The sequence below is a fragment of the Colobus angolensis genome, unplaced genomic scaffold (genome assembly GCF_000951035.1).
Source record: "Colobus angolensis palliatus isolate OR3802 unplaced genomic scaffold, Cang.pa_1.0 Scaffold164, whole genome shotgun sequence".
NCBI classification, from domain to species: domain Eukaryota; kingdom Metazoa; phylum Chordata; class Mammalia; order Primates; family Cercopithecidae; genus Colobus; species Colobus angolensis.
Genome location: NW_012114755.1, coordinates 282,663 through 302,972, shown reverse-complemented (window position 1 = coordinate 302,972; position 20,310 = coordinate 282,663). Strand labels below are relative to the sequence as shown.

Below are 20,310 nucleotides of genomic sequence, written 5' to 3'. Positions count from 1 at the left end.
TTGTCATCTTCCTTTAGTTATTTTTTCTCCTGCCTCAGTCTCCTGAGCAGCTGGGATTACAGGCATTCGACACCACTCCCAGCTAATTTTTTTTTTTTTTTTAAGGAGAGACAAGGTTTCACCATTTTGGCCAGGCTGTTCTCAAACTCCTGACCTCAAGTGATCCGCCCATCTCAGCCTCCCAAAGTGCTGGGGTTAGAGATACCACAGCTGGCATCTTCCTTTAGTTCTTAGTCTTATATATTAATTTTTTTTTTTTTTTTTTGAGATGGAGTCTTACTTTGTCGCCCAGGCTGAAGTGCAGTGCCATGATCTTGGCTTGCTGCAACCTCTGCCACCTGATTTCAAGCAGCTCTCCTTCCTCAGCCTCCTGAGTAGCTGAGATTGCAGGCATGTGCCACCACACCCGGATAATTTTTGTATTCAGGGTTTCACCCTGTTGGCCAGGCTGGTCTTGAACTCCGGACCTCAGATGATCCACCTGCTATGGCCTCCCAAAGTGTTGGGATTACAGGTGTGAACCACCATGGCCAGCATGAAATCTTTATTTTTTAAAACAGATCTTCTTCATGAAAGGAAGGTCTTCTCTGGAATCAGTGGTGTTGGTACAAGGCAGGAGTTACAAACTCAGATATCTACAGAGGCTTAGCGGATAACAGAAAGGCAACGTGTGGTGTTTATGCTCTTGAATTTGTTTCTGAAGTACTCATAACACTCTGTTTATATTTACAGAAATTTCTTTAAGAAAATTAGAAATGTTAGATGTGATGATAAATAACACTAGGTGTTCACCGTCAACATTGGGAAATAGCAGGGAGTGTTGAGGACTACAGGGAAATAAAAGGATCATTCTACCTCTCCTTGGGGCCCAGAGTTGCCACAGTTTTTGTTTTCTAACATAAGTTCAATTTCTTTTTCTTTTTCTTTTCTTTTCTTTTTTTTTTTTTTTGAAACATAGTCTTGCTCTGTTGTCCAGGCTGGAGTGCAGTGATACAATCTCGGCTCACTGCAACCTCCGCCTCCTGGTTTCAAACGATTCTCCTGGCTTAGCCTCCTGAGTAGCTGGAATTACAGGTGCCCACCACCATGCCTGGCTATCTTTTTTGTATTTTCAGTAGAGACAGGGTTTCACCATGTTGGCCAGGCTGGTCTCAAACTCCTGACCTCAGGTGATCTGCCTGTCCTGGCCTCCCAAAGTGCTGGGATTATAGGCATGAGCCACTGTGCCCGGCCTAAGCTGAATTTCTATATGAAATTTTTCTATTTTTAAACTTTGATTTTTTTACAATCTGAGTAGCTCAAATAAAACTACTTTGGGGGACAAATTGGTTTTCAGGTCATGAATTTGAAGTCTCTGATGCATATTGGGATAGGTTGGCATATGGGATGGGCCTGTGGATCATCTCTCAAAGGACTGGTGTGGTGTGGAAGTCCTAGGGAATCCTGTGTGTGGAGGGGGCTGTTTATGTTCATCTTTGCATATGGATATGGAGGAGTCCAAGATATATATGTAAAGTAAAAAACAAGTTATAGAATGATATGTACAATTTTATTCTATTAATGAATTTTTTCTAAAAAGATATATATATATAAAATTTTGAGTTCATAAAAATGTCATAAATGCAAAACCCGAAAAGGATATACAAGAAACTGATCAAGGTAGTTGCCCCTGGGATTGACACTGAATTGGAGGCAGGAAAAGGAACTGCTTTTTAGTTTATACCCTTTGGTAGCATACAGTACTTAAATAATTTTTGAAAAGTAAAATTAAAAGAGCTGTTGGAAAGTATAATTCCTACATGTTACAATTGAGGAGTCTCGCTATATATTAATACTGAAGAGTGTAAGCCTTCAGTGCTAAGAATGTTGAGGAAGGAAGGAAATTAGAGTGGTCTGGCATGATTAGGAAGGGCTACTTGGAAGAGAAGGGGCCTTGAAGATTGGGCAGAAATCCTTAGGGAAAAGGACAGATGGAGCCAAAGCCCAGAGGTAGAAAAGAAAGGGTGACTTGGGGACTGGTGGGCAGTTAAAGTTGACAGAAGCCGCCGGGCGCCGTGGCTCACGCCTGTAATCCCAGCACTTTGGGAGGCCGAGGCGGGCGGATCACGAGGTCAGGAGATCGAGACCATCCTGGCTAACACGATGAAACCCCGTCTCTACTAAAAATACAAAAAATTAGCCGGGCGTGGTGGTGCGTGCCTGTAGTCCCAGCTACTCGGAGGCTGAGGCAGGAGAATGGCGTAAAAACCCGGGAGGCGGAGCTTGCAGTGAGCCGACATGGTGCCACTGCACTCCAGCCTGGGCGACGAAGCGAGACTCCGTCTCAAAAAAAAAAAAAAAAAAAAAAAAAAAAGTCAAGAGTATTGGGAAGCAGTGAGAGAGATAAAGAGGCTTTAACACTGAGGAGCCATGAAAGGTGTTTGGGCAGGAGATAATGGAACAAGAGCAGTGCTCCAGCATGCTTAAACCGGCAACAAGGATGAGGGAATTTGGAGACAAAGCCACAGGGTGGCAGCCTCTCATGTGGCCCCTGCTGGTTCCCAAGATAGCTGTCACTAATTCCTGCTAGGGTGTTTCCTGGTGAACAAGGATTATTTCTATATAACTGATGAATAAACTCCTGGCATTTCCTGTTCCTCCACTCTCAAGAGTGTGAGTCTTGGAAGCTTGCCAATCTCTGCTGGTGCCCGATGTGGTTTCTCTACCTCTAAAGCCAGTGTGTCTCCCAAGACATTTTGGAGGTTCTATAGAGCAACTAGACATTGACTGACATGTAGCCACTAGAAACAAGCCCACACTTTGCAGTTAGGCAGATCTGGACTTGAATTTTGACCTTGCCACTTGCTTGTTATATGATCTTAGAATGGCTCTTGACTCCTTTGGTCCTCAGTTTCCTCATTTGTAAAATGAAGATAATATGATTTACCTTCTAGGGTATTATGCCTTTTAGGCTGATACATAGCAAATAGGTCTGCTTTGCTTTTCTATGACAACACCTGCTTTGAGCTCTGTGTGTGTATATATATATGTACTTATGACCATATCAGTCTATTCTATTGGATTATAAACTACTATTCTGTGGGAGTGATTATGATCTAATCATTTTTCTCCAAAGCACTCAGAGGGCTAAGCAAATAGTTGGGCTTTAATAAGTGTTGAATGCATGGGATTTGTGCTCTTAAACCTAATTCAGTCTTTACAGTGATTGACTTGTGATTGATTAGGCTGTGTCTGTAGGCTAGGGTATACCTCTTCTGTGACCAAAATAGTTCTGTCCAAGCAAATGCCCTTGTTATGATAATATTTCAGGATGGCTTGTGAGTCATTCATTCATTCTGCTATGGCAGATTGATATTTTGTAGGGCTTGGTGTTAAATATGATAATTTGGGGAGGCTTCTTTAAAAATATATAAAATTGCAGAAAGCATGTAAACACATTGGTAGGGCTCTTCCTGGGGCCTGGAGGAGGCTTGTGAAAGTGAGGGGCCCTGAAGCTTGAGCTGCTTCGGTTTTGCAGTAAATCATCTCCACATTTAAAGATTTATAGAACATTCACTACAGGTAGTATTAAGAGTTATGAAGGATATGGAGGTTTCTAAAAGGCAAAAGATGGATACGAGTTTTAGTAATACAGTCATCCTAAGTAGACTCAGGGCAAAATCCCTTGTATTTTTTTTCATTCAACAAATACTTGTGGAATACCTACTATGTGCCAGGCACTATGCTAAGCCCTGGAACATAGCCGTGAAAACACTAGTCTCTGCCCCATGGAGCTCATGTTCAAGTGTCACATGCATTGTGACTTGTAGACCTACATAGGTTGCAATGAAAAGAGCCACAGTGCTGATCTGTGACTTCGGTGCCTGGTTTCTCTTTTTAACCCCTCTTCCCTTCTCCTTTTCAGGCCTGTTCTGGAAATGAGTGCCACATGGTTAAATTGGTGCTGAGAGAACCTTAGGCATCCCAAGCAGTGATGAAAGAATCATTGTTACCAGGGCTAGTGGGTTTGCTGACTTGTAACCACTCAAACTCTTCCCTGCCCTGACTGGTATGAAATATTGATAAGGAGCCATTGTTTCTTCACCAAAGATAGGCTCTGATTTGGGGCTGATTTCAGCTTGGTATGGTAGGGCAAACCTGAATGAGCAATTTGTTCTGACTCCAGAGTAGGTAGGGTTGTTTCTTTATGTCCTGGTTCTAGAGGGGCAGCCAAACCCACGGTCTCAAAGAACAGAAGAATTGGATTCTAGAGACATGAAGTGCTTGCCTAGTTGTTTACCTCTAGCCACTGCTCCCTTTGGCCACAGTGGGGCAGTGACTCAGAGCTGGAACTATGTTCCTGCCTGGTTGCCAGATTTTGCTTGAGGGGTGGAGAGGAAGGAGAATGAATGAGCAGGAGCAAGAGGCTGCTGGATTTGTAACACCTTGGGAGGCAGCTGCTCAAGAACTGAAATTGAGAGAGAGCAGGTAGGCTGGGAGTTTCCCTCCCTGTCTGACCTGAACCTAAGATTTCAGAAGGCAGTGCAGCTGGGGAAGACACTAGCTGAACATGGAGCCCAAAGGGAGGGTGAGTGTGTCCCCTGCCTTTACCAGTAAGAACAAGAAAGCAGGTTAGTCCTGTACTGGTTTTATAGGGATTCAGTTTGCTGTGGTATATTCTGATTCATGAAAGTCAAGTCATGACTGAGAGAAAGGGAGTTTTCGATGGTTGGGAGCACCTACAGTTAAATAAAAACAACTAGCATCCAATGTAATTGGGCATAAATAAGACCTAAGTATCATTAACTACACCTCCCTGATGTTATTACAAAGAATATTTTGTTGGCAAGTGAGGTTGGGGAGGACAACTGTTCTGCCTGTCTCCTTGTGTTTGCAGTTGTGTGTAGTGTTGTTACATTTCAGTCTGTAGCTCTGTGGATGACTGTAGTTTGAGATGAACCTCAGCATCTTAAAATGCTACAGCTGGAGGGAAGATCCTGGAAACATCTCCTGCTCCAGCCTTCTCATTTTACAGTTGGGGAAACTGACTTATTTAAGTGTACTAAACGGAAGCATAAAACTGGGTGTTCTAAGATTAAAAATGTTTCCCAGGACATGTTTGAAAACTTCTATAGAGTGTGGTTTTTCTCGGGCCGCAGTTTCTGAACTCTGTCGGGGATGGAAGTGTGGCTGATGGAAGGCGTCTCTTGATCTTAAACCACTTTGCCTGCCAGGTGAGTTCTTTAAATAGAAATTTTAACAGGAGGCTGGGTGCTGTGCCTTAACTCAAAGGGAAGAAAAGAAAGTGTGTTCTTGAGCCTCTGTCCTAGAGCAGGCTGAACATGCTGGAGTATGGAATGTGGAAAAAGGCAAAACAACTCTATTGGAGTGCAGTTTTAGAGCTAGCAGAAGATAAATATAGCAGGCACTGAAGGTTGAAGTGTCTACTGTGGGCTGGGACGTTATCAGTATTCTTTATAACAATGCAGGGTTGGAATTAATCTTTCCTTTACAGATAAACTCAGAAAAGCCACTAACTTGCTCAAGGTCATGCAGTACCAGTGTGTGGCAGAGCTGGGATTTGAATTCCAGTTTATGTGACTCTGATCTGCCTGGGATTCAGGTAGGCCAGTGTGGCCTTTCTAGATGGAGAACCTACCTGCACCCCCTCTTTTACAGATGAGGAAACCGAGGCCTAGGGAGGTTGAGTAGTTGCTTGGGCTGTAGAGCTAGCTGGTAGTGACAAAGCTGGTACTTAGCTCCTGCCACATTGCTCCTCTGCCAACTTCCTTAAAAAAAAATTAGGAATGGGCTCTCTGAGTTTGATCTCCTCCTTCTATCAGGAGCTTGACTTTAATGTTCTCATGGTTACTGGGATCCCGTGAAATCAAAATTAAAACTTTGTATTCACCAAGTAGCAACCCCAAGTCGTGGGGCTGCATGTGGGAACTCGGGACAGGCATGCTTGCGGTGTGGGTGACTCAGTCAGAAGAGTACTTTGCAGAATGAATTGGCCATTGAGTGGATCTGGAGAACTTAATAGAACCTAATGAAATGTAGAGGTTTGCAAATCATGCCAGAAGACTGTTAAATCGAGAGCTTGGAAAAGACGGACTTCCCTCTTTGCAAGTTGTGAAGGCCTTAAGTTTGCTCAGTTAATTTTGTGACTCCCTCATGCCCAGTTTTGCCTGCGCCAGGCTGTTTCCCTTTGGCACCTTTGGACACCGAGCACAGTTACTAACTGCCCCTCAGGTGGGGGGGTCTAGAGTTGCATGGGGTTTCTATGTCTCTGCCCACGTTGGTATGGAGTGTGTGCCAGATGTGGATGGTACGGGAATGGGGAAGGCCTAGAGTTGCCCTGCTCCATGCTCTCCAGGGCTGGTGAAGTCTTTTTCAGGACCTGTGGCCTTCTGCCTCCCCCTGTCTTTGAGGGATCTGTGATGCATTTTGCTGCTGAAATCAGAAATCACATTGGTTCTGCACAGCCTCTCCCTGAAGGTGATATGTCTGTGCTCAGGCTGTTTTGAAGTAAAGGAGTTCAAGTGCCTACTCTGAATATTCTTGTTTCTTTGCTGTAGGAGATACGTGAGGAGTAAGGAATGACTCCTCCCAACCCTTGGATCTTACTTGAAGGGAGGGGACAGGAAGAAGAACAAACACACATAAAATAAGCAGAGAGCAATACTAGCGAGGATATAATCAGTCACCAAATTTCATGCCAAAACACTCTCCCAGTTCATACAAGGGAGATACAGGTGATGTTTGTATTATCCTCCTGTGTGTTTTTAATCACTCAGTAATTTCCTATCAGGTGTTTGGATTCCATTCTTTGATTCTCTCAGTGGAGTGTATTAACCCTTCTTTACAGGGGAGTTGAGGAAGTTGTAGGGGAGGGCTAATTTCTCCAAATTATATTGTAACTCAGTTCAGGAGAGCCAAGGATGAAGTGTTCTTGGCATGTTGGTGTCTCACCCTTGCACTGGCAGTAAGAATAGAAGCCAACTGCCTTCTCAGGGTGACCGTTAGGTTCTTGTCTCTGTTACTTGAGTCCAGATTTTTGTAGGGCTAGCTAGTTCATTTAGAGGCAAAATTAGGCGGGCGTGGTGGTGCACGCCTGTAATCCCAGCTGTTTGGGAGGTGGAGGCGGGAGAATCACCTTGAACCTGGGAGGGGGAAGTTGCAGTGAACTGAGATTGCACCACTGCACTCCAGCCTGGGTGAAAGAGTGAGACTCTGCCTCAAATATCCAGAGGAAAGAGCACCCAGGCTGCAAGGTCAGCTAGTACTAAGACTGTTAAGTAGGAAAGAGCTTGGTGTTCAAGGAACAAAAAGGCCAGTGTGGCTAGGCCAGCATGGACAAGGGGAATAATGGTACTAGATGAAGATGGAACCAGGCAGGAGTCAAGGCATCTTAGCGTTTTGTAAGCTAAGGTAAGGAGCTTATTTTTTTACTCTGTGTGTAAAGTAGAGCTATCGTAGAGTTTAGTGGAGGAGTGTGACTTGGTCTAGCTTACATTTTAAAAGATCCATGAGGCGTCCAGTGAGGAGAATGGGTGCTGCAGAGGCCAAGGTAGAAGCAGAAAGAGCCGGTAGGAGGCTGTTGCAGTATTTAGTTAAGAGATGAGTAGGGTGCTAGCTGTACAGATGGAGTGGAGTGTGGATTAATTCAAAGTATATTTTGTAGATAGAGGCAATAGGACTTGGTTCTGCGTGCCTCACATATTGTACATGGAGGTTAAGGTAAAGAAAGGAATAAAGGATGACTCTAAGGTCATAGTGATGTTCATGGAAATAGGGAAGGCTGGAGGAGTATTGAGTTTGGTGGGAAGGGAGGCTTATTCTATTCTTGCCCTGTTAAAATGTAGATGCCTATTAGATATTGCTATAGTCAAGGTACAGTTGGATTCAACAAACATTAATTGAGGACCTTCTGTATGCCAGACATTTCACAAGGCTCTTTCATGTATGTTCCTTCATTTTATCATCATAACAACCTTTTGGAGGGACATTTTTATCCCCTATTTGCAAATGGAAGAATTGATCCTCAGAGAGGTGAGGTGGCTTATCTGGTTTGAACCCAGATCTTCTGACCCTAGGGCTCTGGGCTGACTTGTTGCTTAGGGCAGATGTTGAAGGAGGCTGATTAGTGTTATGTTGATAGCTTCTACTTAAAGAGAGGATGGGGACGTTACATTGGCTGATCAAGGCCTGATTCTGGAAGAAGGGCCTGTCACAGGAATGCCCGTGTGCAGTGAGCTGTTGTAAATCTTGATATTGTCAAAATAGTGCAAGCTTGAAAGACCATTTCAGTAGATTTTCAATCCCCTTAGAAACACCACATTAATGATGATGCTTTGCATTAAATGAGCAATTTTGTGAAAGTGTTAAGTAAAATTAGCCACAAGGAGCTTAAAAAACAATTGAGGAAATGTGAAGATGCTGTTTCAAATCTTGATTGCTACCTCTTTATTGTGGGGCCCATATCCGAGCTGAAGATGAAGAAGAGGCAATTTCTTGTATTCTCAGAGTTTCAATGTCCAGTTTTGAGACCTAACTAGGAGCATTATTAGGTTATCCAGAATCCTTGGTTTTCTCCAGACACTGGTATTTAGAACAATGATAGTAAGTGGCTTTACAAGCCTGGGGGCAGTGCTGAATGTGGCTTCAGGCCTGGACGGTAACCTTTTACAGTGTTCTGGGAGCCACATTGAGGAACCAGAAGGTCCACAGGGGCAGATACTGCTGAGCATACCAATGAGACGATCTTTAACAGAGTCCCTTCTCAGGCTTTTAGGCCAGATACTTTTCTTATGTTTTAAGCAGTTTCTTCTCTTTATAATGTGGTCCAGATAAGAGCTAGTGCTGATGGAGCAGATTTGTCACACTCTCAGCATACCAATACCACTACTGTCAGAAAACCAGATTTATCAGGGTGCTCCGACCCCCACTGTTCTATTAAGCATCAGTCACATAATGCCAGAACTTCTTGCCATGCCAAAAAAATTGCTGTGCTAATTGGAACCTTGGCGTTTAACCAACAAGAGTCACTGCTTATATTATAATTAAAATCCATATGAATAGAAAATTAATCTCGGAAAAATGCTGCAAGAAACTGTAGGATGTATTTACATTTTGACTAGCCTTCTCTGCCATTTTAGGTTGACTCTGTCTTACATTGACCTTAAATCAGTTCTCCATGGTCCTCACTTTATTCTCTTATCAAGTCTTTTGTATTTACTGTCAGACTTCTTTAGGACCTAACCCAAGTCCTCCCTGGCCCAGGGCTTGTGAGGACGTGCTTATTTACATGGATGGTTACCCATAGCCTGCTTTCATGGGAATCATCCTTCCCTGCCATCTTCTATCCATGTTCCCTGGTCCTTTCCTAAGTGAGACTGGCTGCCATTCAACTTCAAGGGGCTGCTTCTGGGAGGAAGAGCGGGATTTGTAAATGGAGGCTAGCTTGTGTTTACCTCATATGCCAAATTACTTTCTCGGTAGCCTGAAGAGAAACAGAAGCCCATGTGTGGAACAGAGAGTTTTTGTTCTCCCCTGAAACCAGCCACTTGGCTCTCAGCCGGGCCATCTCTGAACTACCATAGAGCAAGGTAGCAATTCAGGTCTAAGAACAGGTATTTCAGGGGATGTGTCTGTGCCTGCTAAATACTTCTTGAGACACAGTGATAGGACATGAGACTCTTCATGGGTGTTAGAATCAGGAAATGGAGCTGACTGAGGGCTTTTGTGGTGGGGAAGCCGGGGACAGCGAGTAAAGCCAGAGGACTTTACGATCTCCAAATGGGTTTGAGGAGCCAGCGTTTAATAGGCAGCCTTTGTTTGGCGAGGCCTTTGTTTGGCGAGGGTGAGCCTGGAGTAGTGGAAAGAGATCAAAAGGATGGTGGTGTGCAGACAACACACCCACTGCGGTTGTAGGTAAATCACCGTTCTTTGGGGGCCTTACTTTCTTCATTTGGGGCCTGGTGTGGTGATACCTAACCTGCCCTTTTATGTATTTGTGAATATTGAATGGAATCGCCCAGGGACCTCACTCACATCCCTTTTGCTCAGAGTGCTGAACCAGAAGCTCTGCCATTAGCAAGCTGAATGTGTTTGATAAAAAATGACGAAATTTCGGCCGGGCACGGTGGCTCACGCCTGTAATCCTAGCACTTTGGGAGGCCAAAGTGGATAAATTGCTTGAGCTCAAGAGATGGAGACCAGTATGGGCAACATGGTGAAACCCCATCTCTACTAAAAATAAAAAAAATTAGCTGGGCATGGTGGTGTGCACCGGTAAGTCCCAGCTACTTGGGGGACTGAGGCAGGAATGTCGCTTGAACCCAGGAGGTCGAAGCTGCAGTGAGCGGAGATCATTCCACTGCACTCCAGCCTGGATGACAAAGTGAGACCCTGTTGCAAACGAAAAAAAAAAAAAAAAGAAATTTTAAGACTTCAGTATTCAGAAGCCATTACACTGGTTCATCTCTTTTCTCAATGTATGAGTCTTTTTGGAAAAAAAAATATATATAGTATTCTAGCAACATCCCATAACCTGGAACCTCAGTTTCCTTATGTTTAACATGGGGATAAAAATATCTACCCTGCTTACTTCAATGGGTAGTTTGGAGGGGCAAATAAGATGATGAATGTAAGCACAGTTAAAGCTCCTTAATTAAAACTCCTTGTAAATTGCAGGAGATGGTGGTGGTGGTGTTGACACCGTGACTGAAAACTCTTTTGGCAAAGAGGGCAGCATCCATGTTAGGGAAAGAAGTTTGAAGAACTGTCTCTAGGTCTGATCAAATGACACCTATTTTGTGTTGGCTTTTTAAAAATTACCTTTCTTCTAATGTTAGAATGTAAAATTCATCTTAGTGCCTAAACTCTGCAGCTCAAGATTCATTTACTTAGAACCCTGAGTTTATTTAAGCTAGCGCAGTTTGGGGTGGGGAGCCCAGGAATTGCTATTAAGATTGTGCAGTGTAGGCCAGACGTGGTGGCTCACACCTGTAATCCCAGCACTTTGGGAGGCTGAGGGGGGCGGATCACGAGGTCAGGAGATGGAGACCATCCTGGCTAACATGGTGAAACCACGTCTCTACTAAAAATACAAAAAATTAGCCGGGCATGGTGGCGGGCACCTGTAGTCCCAGCTACTCGGGAGGCTGAGGCAGGAGAATGGCGTGAACCCAGGAGGCGGAGCTTGCAGTGAGTGGAGATCGCACCGCAGAACTCCAGCCTGGGCAATGGAGTGAGACTGTGTCTCAAAAAAAAAAAAAAAAAAAAAAATTGTGCAGTGTATATGAAGTGGTGGTCACTGGCTGCTGGATCTGCCCCACACCTGTAGAAGATTTGCTTTTTACCCTCATCTGCCAGAGATCCACCAGCTGATCTTATGGTAGAACCGAAGGCTGTTTGGGGACTACTGAGTGCCACACAAGTGCTGTCACTCATAACTTTGGCCCTGGACAAAAGGGGAAAGAGGGAGATAAAGAACGAGAGGGAGTAGTGGCAGCTGGTGCTGTTTTTCTGATGCCTTGTGTCTTTAGGGCTTTCTGATCATGGCCAGGAAGCTGCCCCCCTCAGACTCCTAAGGGAAAGGGAAAGCAGGTTATCATACAGAGAACACAGAATTTAGAAATAGAAGACCTCGAGTCATTTCCCAGTCTTATCACTTTTTTGTTTGTTTTTTGTTTTGTTTTGAGAGCCTCACTCTGTCACCTAGGCTGGAGTGCAGTGGCACAATCACAGCTCACTGCAGCCTCGACCTCCTGGCTCGAATGATCCTCTTAACTCAGCCTCCCAAATAGCTGGGGCTACAAGTGTGTGACACGATGCCTGGCTAATTTTTGTATTTTTTGTAGAGACAAAGTTTCACCATGTTGCCCAGGCTGATCTCAAACTTCCAGGCTTAAGCAATTCACCTGCCCCAGCCCCAGGAAGTGCTAGGATTACAGGTGTGAGCCACTGCACCTGCCGCATGTCCCATTCTTATAATTTATCAACAAAGTTATCTTGTACCAGGCAACCCCCAACCACATTTACCTCTCTGAGCCCTGTTTCCTCATTGATGGTGGGATTGATGGTGGTAATAGCCCAGATGAGTAAGAAAATGCTTTGTAAACTGCAAACCTCATTAGAGATAATCACAGATAGCTGTGTTAATGTTTTATGGTTATTTCTGTTATGAGCAGGGCTTTTTTTTTCCCCTCCGGGTGGAAATGAGGCAGGTTTAGATTTAGAGTTTGCATTTTCAGATTCTCTGGCAAGTGGAGATAAGTCTCTGGAAAAAGATGGGCCAGGAGTGGTGGCTCACACCTGTAATCCCAGCACTTTGGGAGACTGAGGTGGACTGATCACCTGAGGTCAGGAGTTCGAGACCAGCCTGGCCAACATGGTGAAACCCTGCCTCTACTAAAAATATAGAAATTAGCCAAATGTGGTGGCAGGTTTCTATAATCCCAGCTACTTGGGAGGCTAAGGCAGGAGAATCACTTGAACCTGGGAGGCAGAGGTTGTAGTGAGCCAAGATCATGCCATTGCACTCCAGCCTGGGTGACAGAGCGACACTCCATCTCAAAAGAAAAAAGAAAAAGCTGGGTATAAATAAAGCCTAACCGTTGAACGTGGGGCAAGGATTTTTAAAACAGGTGTTAAGAAGGCCTGTTTCTGCTTCTTGTCCTTATCTTAGATGCTCAGCCTTAAGTCTGCTTTTTTGGGAAGACTAGTCTGCTGTTTGCCAAATGAGGTCATAGAATTCCACGGGCTTGCCTGGGACCAGGAGGAGGGAATTCAGAGGCTGGCTATGGTTGGGAAGGGTGACAGTATGGTGAAGCGGTGCATAGTTGCAGGACTAAGGAACAATCTGGCCTTATGGCTGGCTTCACATTTGGCTTGTTAGGGTTTTCAGGTTGCTCTAACCCTCATTGCCCAGGTTATCCCAGACACCTGGACATTGGAGATTCTGACCAGGCATTAGGGTGGTGTAAAAGAAACTTTGTAGGCCTAGAGAGTTTTTCTTTGATAACCTTTGCGCTATACTGATTTAGACAGTAATCTCTAGGGAGGTTTAGTCCTCAATTTGGAGATGGGGCTAATATTTTAACAATACCAAACTGAGATGATCTATTGATTATGAAAGCATTTTAACTGTCTATACTAGGAACCTTAAAAAATGACCATGCCCTTTGATTCAGTAATTTTTCCTTTGAGACTGTAACCCAAGGAAATATTTGAATTGCAAAATTCAAATTACATTGAAGGAGATACAGATTATAATAGTGGGGGGAAGCACCTAAAATATCTAGCATTAGAAGAGTTTAAATCTTTCTAGAATGTAAATACCATGGGATAAGGACTTGTTGTTCACCTTTTATCTCCAGTACCTAAAGGAGTGCCCAGCACATGGGTGCCCAGTAGGCAACTTTTTGAGTGGTTGTATGTAAAAAAAATTACATTTGGCCAGACATAATCCTAACGCTTTGGGAAGCAAGCCTGGTGGGCTGAGGGTTGAGACCTGCCTATGCAACATAGTGAGATCTCATCTCTGCAAAAAAACCCAAAACTTAGCTGGACATGGTGGCATGTACCGGTAGTCCCAGCCACTTGGGAGGCTGAGGTGGGAGGATTGCTTGAGCCCAGGAGTTTGAGCCTGCAGTAAGCCATGATCACCCCACTGCACTCTGCCTGGGCAACAGAGCAGGACCCTGTCAAAAAAATTTTTGTTTACTTTCATATGATAAGACTATTATTCAGCTATTTCAAATAAAGAAGTCTTAATGACATAGGACTTCTTCTATGTTAATAGGAAGTGAAAAAGCAGGACATAGATTTTTATATACAGTAAAATCACTCTCAGTAGCCTGAAGTGATTCTTTTAAGTAGAAGAAAATTAAAAACTTGGAAGGTGAAAATACCCAGGTATATCTCCACATAGAGAGGTCATGGGTGGCTTTTTACTTTTTACATTTTAAAAAATGTCTACAGGCCAGGCACAGTGGCTTACACCTGTAATCCCAGCACTTTGGGAGGCTGAGGTGGGTGGATCACTTGAGGTCAAGGTTTTGAGACCAGCCTGGCCAACATGGGGAAAGCCCGTCTCTACTAAAAATACAAAAATAAGCCTGGCGTGGTGGTGCACACCTGTAATTCCAGCTACTTGGGAGGCTGAAGCAGGAGAATTGCTTGAACCCAGGAGGGGGAAGTTGCTGTGAGCCGAGATTGCATCACTCCAGCCTGGGTAACAGAGTGAGACTCTGTCTTTAAAAGAAAAAAAAGTCTGCAATGACTATGATCTTGAAAGAAATTTAAATAAATCGTATTTTGTTTTAAAAAGAGGAGGTTTAGTTTAATTTATTTGTGGAGTAAACCAACAGTCTCTAGAGCCAGTTCCTCCTCCCTTTGAAAGAACCAAGCAGCCTTTGTTGATGCACAAAACACCTACACGCTTTGTTTGTGTCTGTCAGCCTGGTGTGGAAGCTGATCCTTCCTAACTTCAAAAGGGTGATAGAAACTCTACCGTGCTGAAATTGTGCAGGTCGTGTTGCAGAGACATGCCCATACATTTATATCCCATCATTGAAGTGAAGACATTTTGTTGTAGGGAGAAGAATTTTCAGAAGATAGATTTTTCTGGGTGGGTGGTTAATTCTTAGAATTCTTTCACTAGGTTCATGGATTTGGAAGCTGTCGGAAGTGTCATCTGCTTTCCTTCATTCTTGTTTTAGCTCGTACTGTCTTAAAGTGACTTTTTGTTCATCGTCTCAGTTTGCTGGAGTAAGTACTTCATGGAATGTCTCTCCAAGATGCAGTATTCTCTTGGAGCCAAGACTTCCTTAGAAGTCTCCCTGTCTCGTAGGTGGGCTCTGGCACCTGAGCTGGAAATTCTTGGGCTTTTCTTAGTATGGCGGGTTTCTGACAGACTAAGGCCCACATTTCTCCTCCTGTGAGAAATCTTCGATGACCAGGGTCGCCAGACATCGCTGACTGACCTGTCATGTCTGTACTCCTTTCATTCACACGAATTCTCATCCATCATCTCTCTTTCTCTTTAGCCATAACCAGCAGACCACAGCATTCAGGCATCCTGTGACGGGGCAGTTTTCTCCAGAAAACAGTGAATTCATTCTTCAAGAAGAGTAAGTATTTTTATGTATTCTCCTTATCTGGGCAGAATATGGGATACTAAAGGCATTTGCTGAAGACAAAACTTGCTGGACTGTTTTCTCTGAGACAGAGGGGCTTGGAGTGAGTGGGATGGTTGATCCAAACAGGAATATGAGAAGAATTTTATTTTTCAATCTCCAGACTTCTCTCAGTGGCAAGCTCTGGAAGAGGAGAGTTGATACAGGGATGTGCTATGATGGGTACTGTCAGAGCTTCTTTAAAGTTCCGTTTCCCTGAGTGAACCCTTTCTCCTGATACATCTTCTGGTACATTAGCCCTGTTTGGAGAGGACCCACTCATGTGGGTGGAAATATAGCTGACACACACCTGTATTACCAGATACTTGGGAGACTGAGGTGGGAGGATGGATTTGAGCCCAGGAGTTCAAGGTTAACAAGACCAAATATCTTTTTTTTTTTTTTTGAGGCAGGGTCTTGTTTTGTCGTTGAGGCTGGAGTGCAGTGGCACAATCTTGGCTCGCTGCAGCCTTGACCTCCCTGGGCTCAAGCAATCCTCCTGCCTCAGCCACCCAAGTCGCTGGGACTACAGGCATGCACCACCACACTCAGCTTATTTTTGTGTTTTTTGTAGTGATGGGGTTTCGCCATGTTGCCCAAGTTGGTCTCAAACTCCTGTGCTGAATCAGTCCTCCTGCCTCGGCCTCCCAAAGTGCTGGGATTACAGGCGTGAGCCACCACATCCTGCCCTAGACCCCATCTCTTAAAAAATGTGTGTGTGTGTGTGTGGGTGGGGGTAGGGGGTGTCCCCTCAGACTGAGCTGAATCAGGCTCCCAGGGAAGCCTCAAATAAGAGTCCAAAATCCAAAGAGAGGACAGCTGGTAATCCCCATAATCCCTGAACATTTTGAGTTCTTTCTGTTCTCTTTTCCTAACATGGGAACTTTCCTGCTCCTCAGCTCAGTTTCAGCAGGGCTCTCGGATGCTCAGGTGGGCTGTACCACCCAGGGCTTGTCTACATAAAAATACATGTACAGCCCAAGCAGGATGTGTTTTCCCAAAAAAGGAAGGCAAGAAATGTGCATCGCTCTGCCCTCTTCCATTCATTTGAGACAGTTCTATTTGAAGAAAACATTTATGTTTCAGAAAGTAACAAATAGATGTTAGCTTTAAAGGTTTTTTTCCTTCTTCAAATCATTTTTCCTCTGTTTAGTCACATAGGCCAAATATGATCTTAAAATAAACTCTCAGTAGTTATATTTTTACAGCATTTCCCTCCCTTAATACCTACACCTTTAAACTTTTTATTATGGAAAAAAAATATACAAAAAGAGATATGGTAATAAATTCAATATACTCATTGCTCATCTTCAACAATTTCTAAAACATAGCTAATTTTATTTTATCTATCCTTTCACTCTCATCCCCTAGATTATTTTGAAGCAAATTCCAAACGTATCATTTCATCTCTATAGTATTTTCAGCTTAGAATCATTATCCCACAGTTCGTTTAAAGCTAGAAAGCTATAATTATGGTGAAACTGACATCCTTGCACGTATGCTCTGTGCCGGAGGCTTTACACGCATATCTCATTTAATAGGATCATACTGAGAGATAGACCATTGCCATTTTAGAGATGAAGAACCTGAGACCCAAAGAAGTGCCCAGAGACACACAGTTAGGATAGCCAAGATGCCATCCCAGGTTAGCCAGGCTTTAAGGCCTGTGCTGCCTTTGCGTGGTGTTCTCCTCATCAGGTCCAACTCCTGTCATAGTCAGAGGCCACTTCCTAAGTTATTTTGATGCTGGTGGTCCATAGGAGACGACAGTCAGGGGCTGGAGTTGGGAGTCTGACTTTGGAAGCATTAATACTAGTAAAGAGAGTAAGTAAAGATTGTCTTGTCTCCTAGATTGAGAATGAACTGCTGTTTAAAAAGAGCCAGGATGTGGATTCCCCAAATTCCAGCTCAGAATAAATTTGTTTATAGAATCCTGAAGGTCAGAAGCTCTTGGGAAGTCATTGAGTTCAGTCCTCAGGCATCCCCGAGACACGGGTGCCTGTTGTTAAGTCTGGACAGAGAGTCCATCAGAACCTTTAGCTTGGGAACTTACCAACTTCCATAAGAGCTGCTAGAAAATGCAGACCTACCATTACAAAACATTTGTCACACACAATTCCTTTTCCTCTCATTCTTAACAGAAGACTTTATCTACTGACCACTTCTCTTCAGAAGGTTAGCCTCTTTCCTACTACCGAAACATCTCTGTAGTTAATTTCAGTTCCATCCAGCTTCCAAGGAGAAGATACACCTTCTTTTCAAGGCTTACTTTTCCCCCTCTAGATCCCATCTCCTGGATGTCATGGGGGTACATGCTTGTCTCAGGTGGTGTGTGGCACTGATTGGCCAGACTTTCCTGGCAACAGGCAGAATATGCTATAGGCATTGAGAAGAAGGGAGGATTCCTGCACTTATTAAATACCTAGTGAGTACCTACACTGTGTCTGGGGCTGTGCTGGACTCTACAGGTACAGCAGCAAGCAACACAGATGTGGTCCTGGTGGTGAGGAGCTTACGGCTGAGTAGGGAATTTGCCTGCTCTTATTGGTGTGAACAGATACATCTCCCCACTGTTGGCAGGTGGGACTCACCTGAGATACTCAGAATAATACGTGCATGCCCCTCAAAGGATAGTTTCTCATTTTACAGATTAGAGGCATGGAGAAGAGAAATAATGTGAAAGCTATAATATGATGGTTCCAGGTGACATGAGTTCTGAGTGTTCTAATTCCTGCATCAGTCATATAGAATCAGTTAGAATAGGCTAGGGTCTGCTGTGGTAATAAGAGATCACAAATGTGATAAATGTTCATGATAGAGGAAACATAGGGTTCAATGGGAATTGATAAAGGGGACTCTAGCTTAGGGACCACAGACAGCCTCCTCATCTGGAAGGGGATGTGGTTTAAATTGAGATCTGTCTAGTCAAGGTGAACAACCTGGGCAAAAACCTAGAGGGGAAGGAGGGTAGAGCATGGGCGATCTATACCAGTTGAGTTAAAGTGAAAAATGAGGAGCACTGGATGGATTCTGGAGGTACTTGGGAAGTAAAATGAACAGGATTTGGTGATTGATTGACTGTGATAAGAATGAAAGAGAGGAAAGATTTTCTTGAAGCCTCTGGCCCTAAACTGGAGGAAGAGGGAAGATTTAGATAAGGGAAGATGAGTGTGTACACATGCATGTGTGTAGGTGTTGTTCACAGCTGAGGAGAGTGTGAACAGCCTTGGTGGGGTCAAAGTGCAAGAAAGCTGACTTGCAGTGGAGGTTTGTGAAGGGGAGTGTGTAGATAAGGTTGAAAAAGGGGCTGCAACCAATTACCTAAATTGCTTCCTCCTAAATGAAATACACTTAGATTTACCTCCTGGGGAAACTCTGGAGGGTGAGTGTGGCATGATTTCTTCTCACAGAACCAGTTTTTTAAAAATTATGCAAATGAATGAGATTCTTGTTTTGTTCCCTTAGAGTAGCTTAATTTTGTTGTGTAGTGTGTTATGTTTCAGACTCATGTCTTGGGTGGAAAAAAGAAAACTAGCTCCTTTCTTTTTCTTCTCCAAAGAGAATCCACTAAGGCCAAGCACTGGAGAGCTGTAACCACATTGACTCCTCTTGCCAGAGCCTCCACCCCCCAGTTTCTTGTAGCTAATTCTTCTGGAGCAGCGGTTCTCAAAGTGTGGTCTCTGAATCAGCATCACCTGAGAAGGTGTTAGAACTGCAAATTCTTGGCCCCACCCCAGACCTAATGAATCAGACTCTAGAGGTAGGGACCAGCAATCTGTGTTTTCATAGGCCTTCCAGGTGATTCTGATGCGGTAAAAGTTTAAGAACCACTGATTTAGGCGACTTGCTCTTTTCATCCCTTCTAAATTACTCCCAAGTTCTTCTCTTCACCCCCAGGTGTCTTCCCACTTCACCCACCAAGTCTCCATCCGTTCTCTGGGCTGCAGTGGCAATCTTAGGTGGATTTCAGTCACATAATCTTGAGTTTCTTCTTCTGTGGGAATAAAAGAAAAAAAAATTTTAAACCCATCTCCATGGTGACTTCTCCTAGGGCATTATTGGTGTGAACATATACATCTCCCCACTGATGGCAGGTAGGACTTGCCTGAGCTGCTTGGAATAACCCATGTATGCCCCTCCAAACAGTGGTTTCTCATTTTACAGGTTAGAGGAATAAGGAAAAGAAATAATGTGAAAGCTGTGAGCTGTGGGCCAGAGGACATGAGCTCTGAGTGTTGTTCCTGTGTCAGTCATATAGAATCAGGCTAGGTAGGCTAGGGTCTGCCGTAGTAACAACAAACAAAATCTCCATGATTTAAAACAGCAAAGGCTGATTTCTCATGTTTGCTTCATGTTCATCATAGGTCACCTGATGGACTCCGCTCTGCCCTCTTGTTTTTTTTGAGACAGACTTTCAAAAAACTCTGTGGTGTCTGGGTGACCACTGCACTCAGCTAATTTTTGTATTTTTAGTAGAGATGGGGTTTCACTGTGTTGCCCAGGTTGGTCTTGAACTTCTAGCCTCAAGCAGTCCATCTGCCTCAGCCTCCCGAAGTGCTGGGATTACAGGCATGAGCCACCCGCCTGGCCTAGAGTACTAATTTTCTCATTTGACCTTTTCTGTTATGCTACCCAGTTTTTTATTATACCCCCTGAGGGGCGTAGGCATCAGTCAATGGGTTCTGTATCCTTGTTCCCCAAGGGGACACTCCTTTACCCGCCAAGCTAGCAGGTATGTGAAAATGCCTCATGGGAGAGCTAATACAAGCTCAGGCTGTATTAATAAAATTACAATGCATAGAGAAAAGGGGAGAATAGTTCTGTTATATCATGATTTTTGTGAACCACTTCATTCATCCATTCAGTACAAATTGATGGAGTACCAAGGGCATGCCAACCTCCAAACACCATGTTCTAGATACTGCATTTTTTTTTTTTTTTGAGATGGAGTCTCGCTCTGCCGCCCAGGCTGGAGTGCAGTGGCCGGATCTCAGCTCACTGCAAGCTCCACCTCCAGGGTTCAAGCAGTCTCCTGCCTCAGCCTCCCAAGTAGTTGGGACTACAGGCATGCACCACCACACTCAGCTTATTTTTGTGTTTTTTGTAGTGATGGGGTTTCGCCATGTTGCCCAAGTTGGTCTCAAACTCC

General features: G+C 44.1%; 1 protein-coding gene across 1 annotated transcript in view; it reads left to right on the top strand.

Annotated features, from left to right (window-relative positions):
• PLEKHA7 (pleckstrin homology domain containing, family A member 7) overlaps nt 1-20,310 on the top strand; it is a 135,267-nt gene that overhangs the window by 36,578 nt on the left and 78,379 nt on the right. Inside the window, exon 2 of the mRNA XM_011937430.1 lies at nt 15,033-15,116. Within this exon, the coding sequence (XP_011792820.1) occupies nt 15,033-15,116 (84 nt within the window). The remainder of the gene's footprint in view (nt 1-15,032; nt 15,117-20,310) is intronic.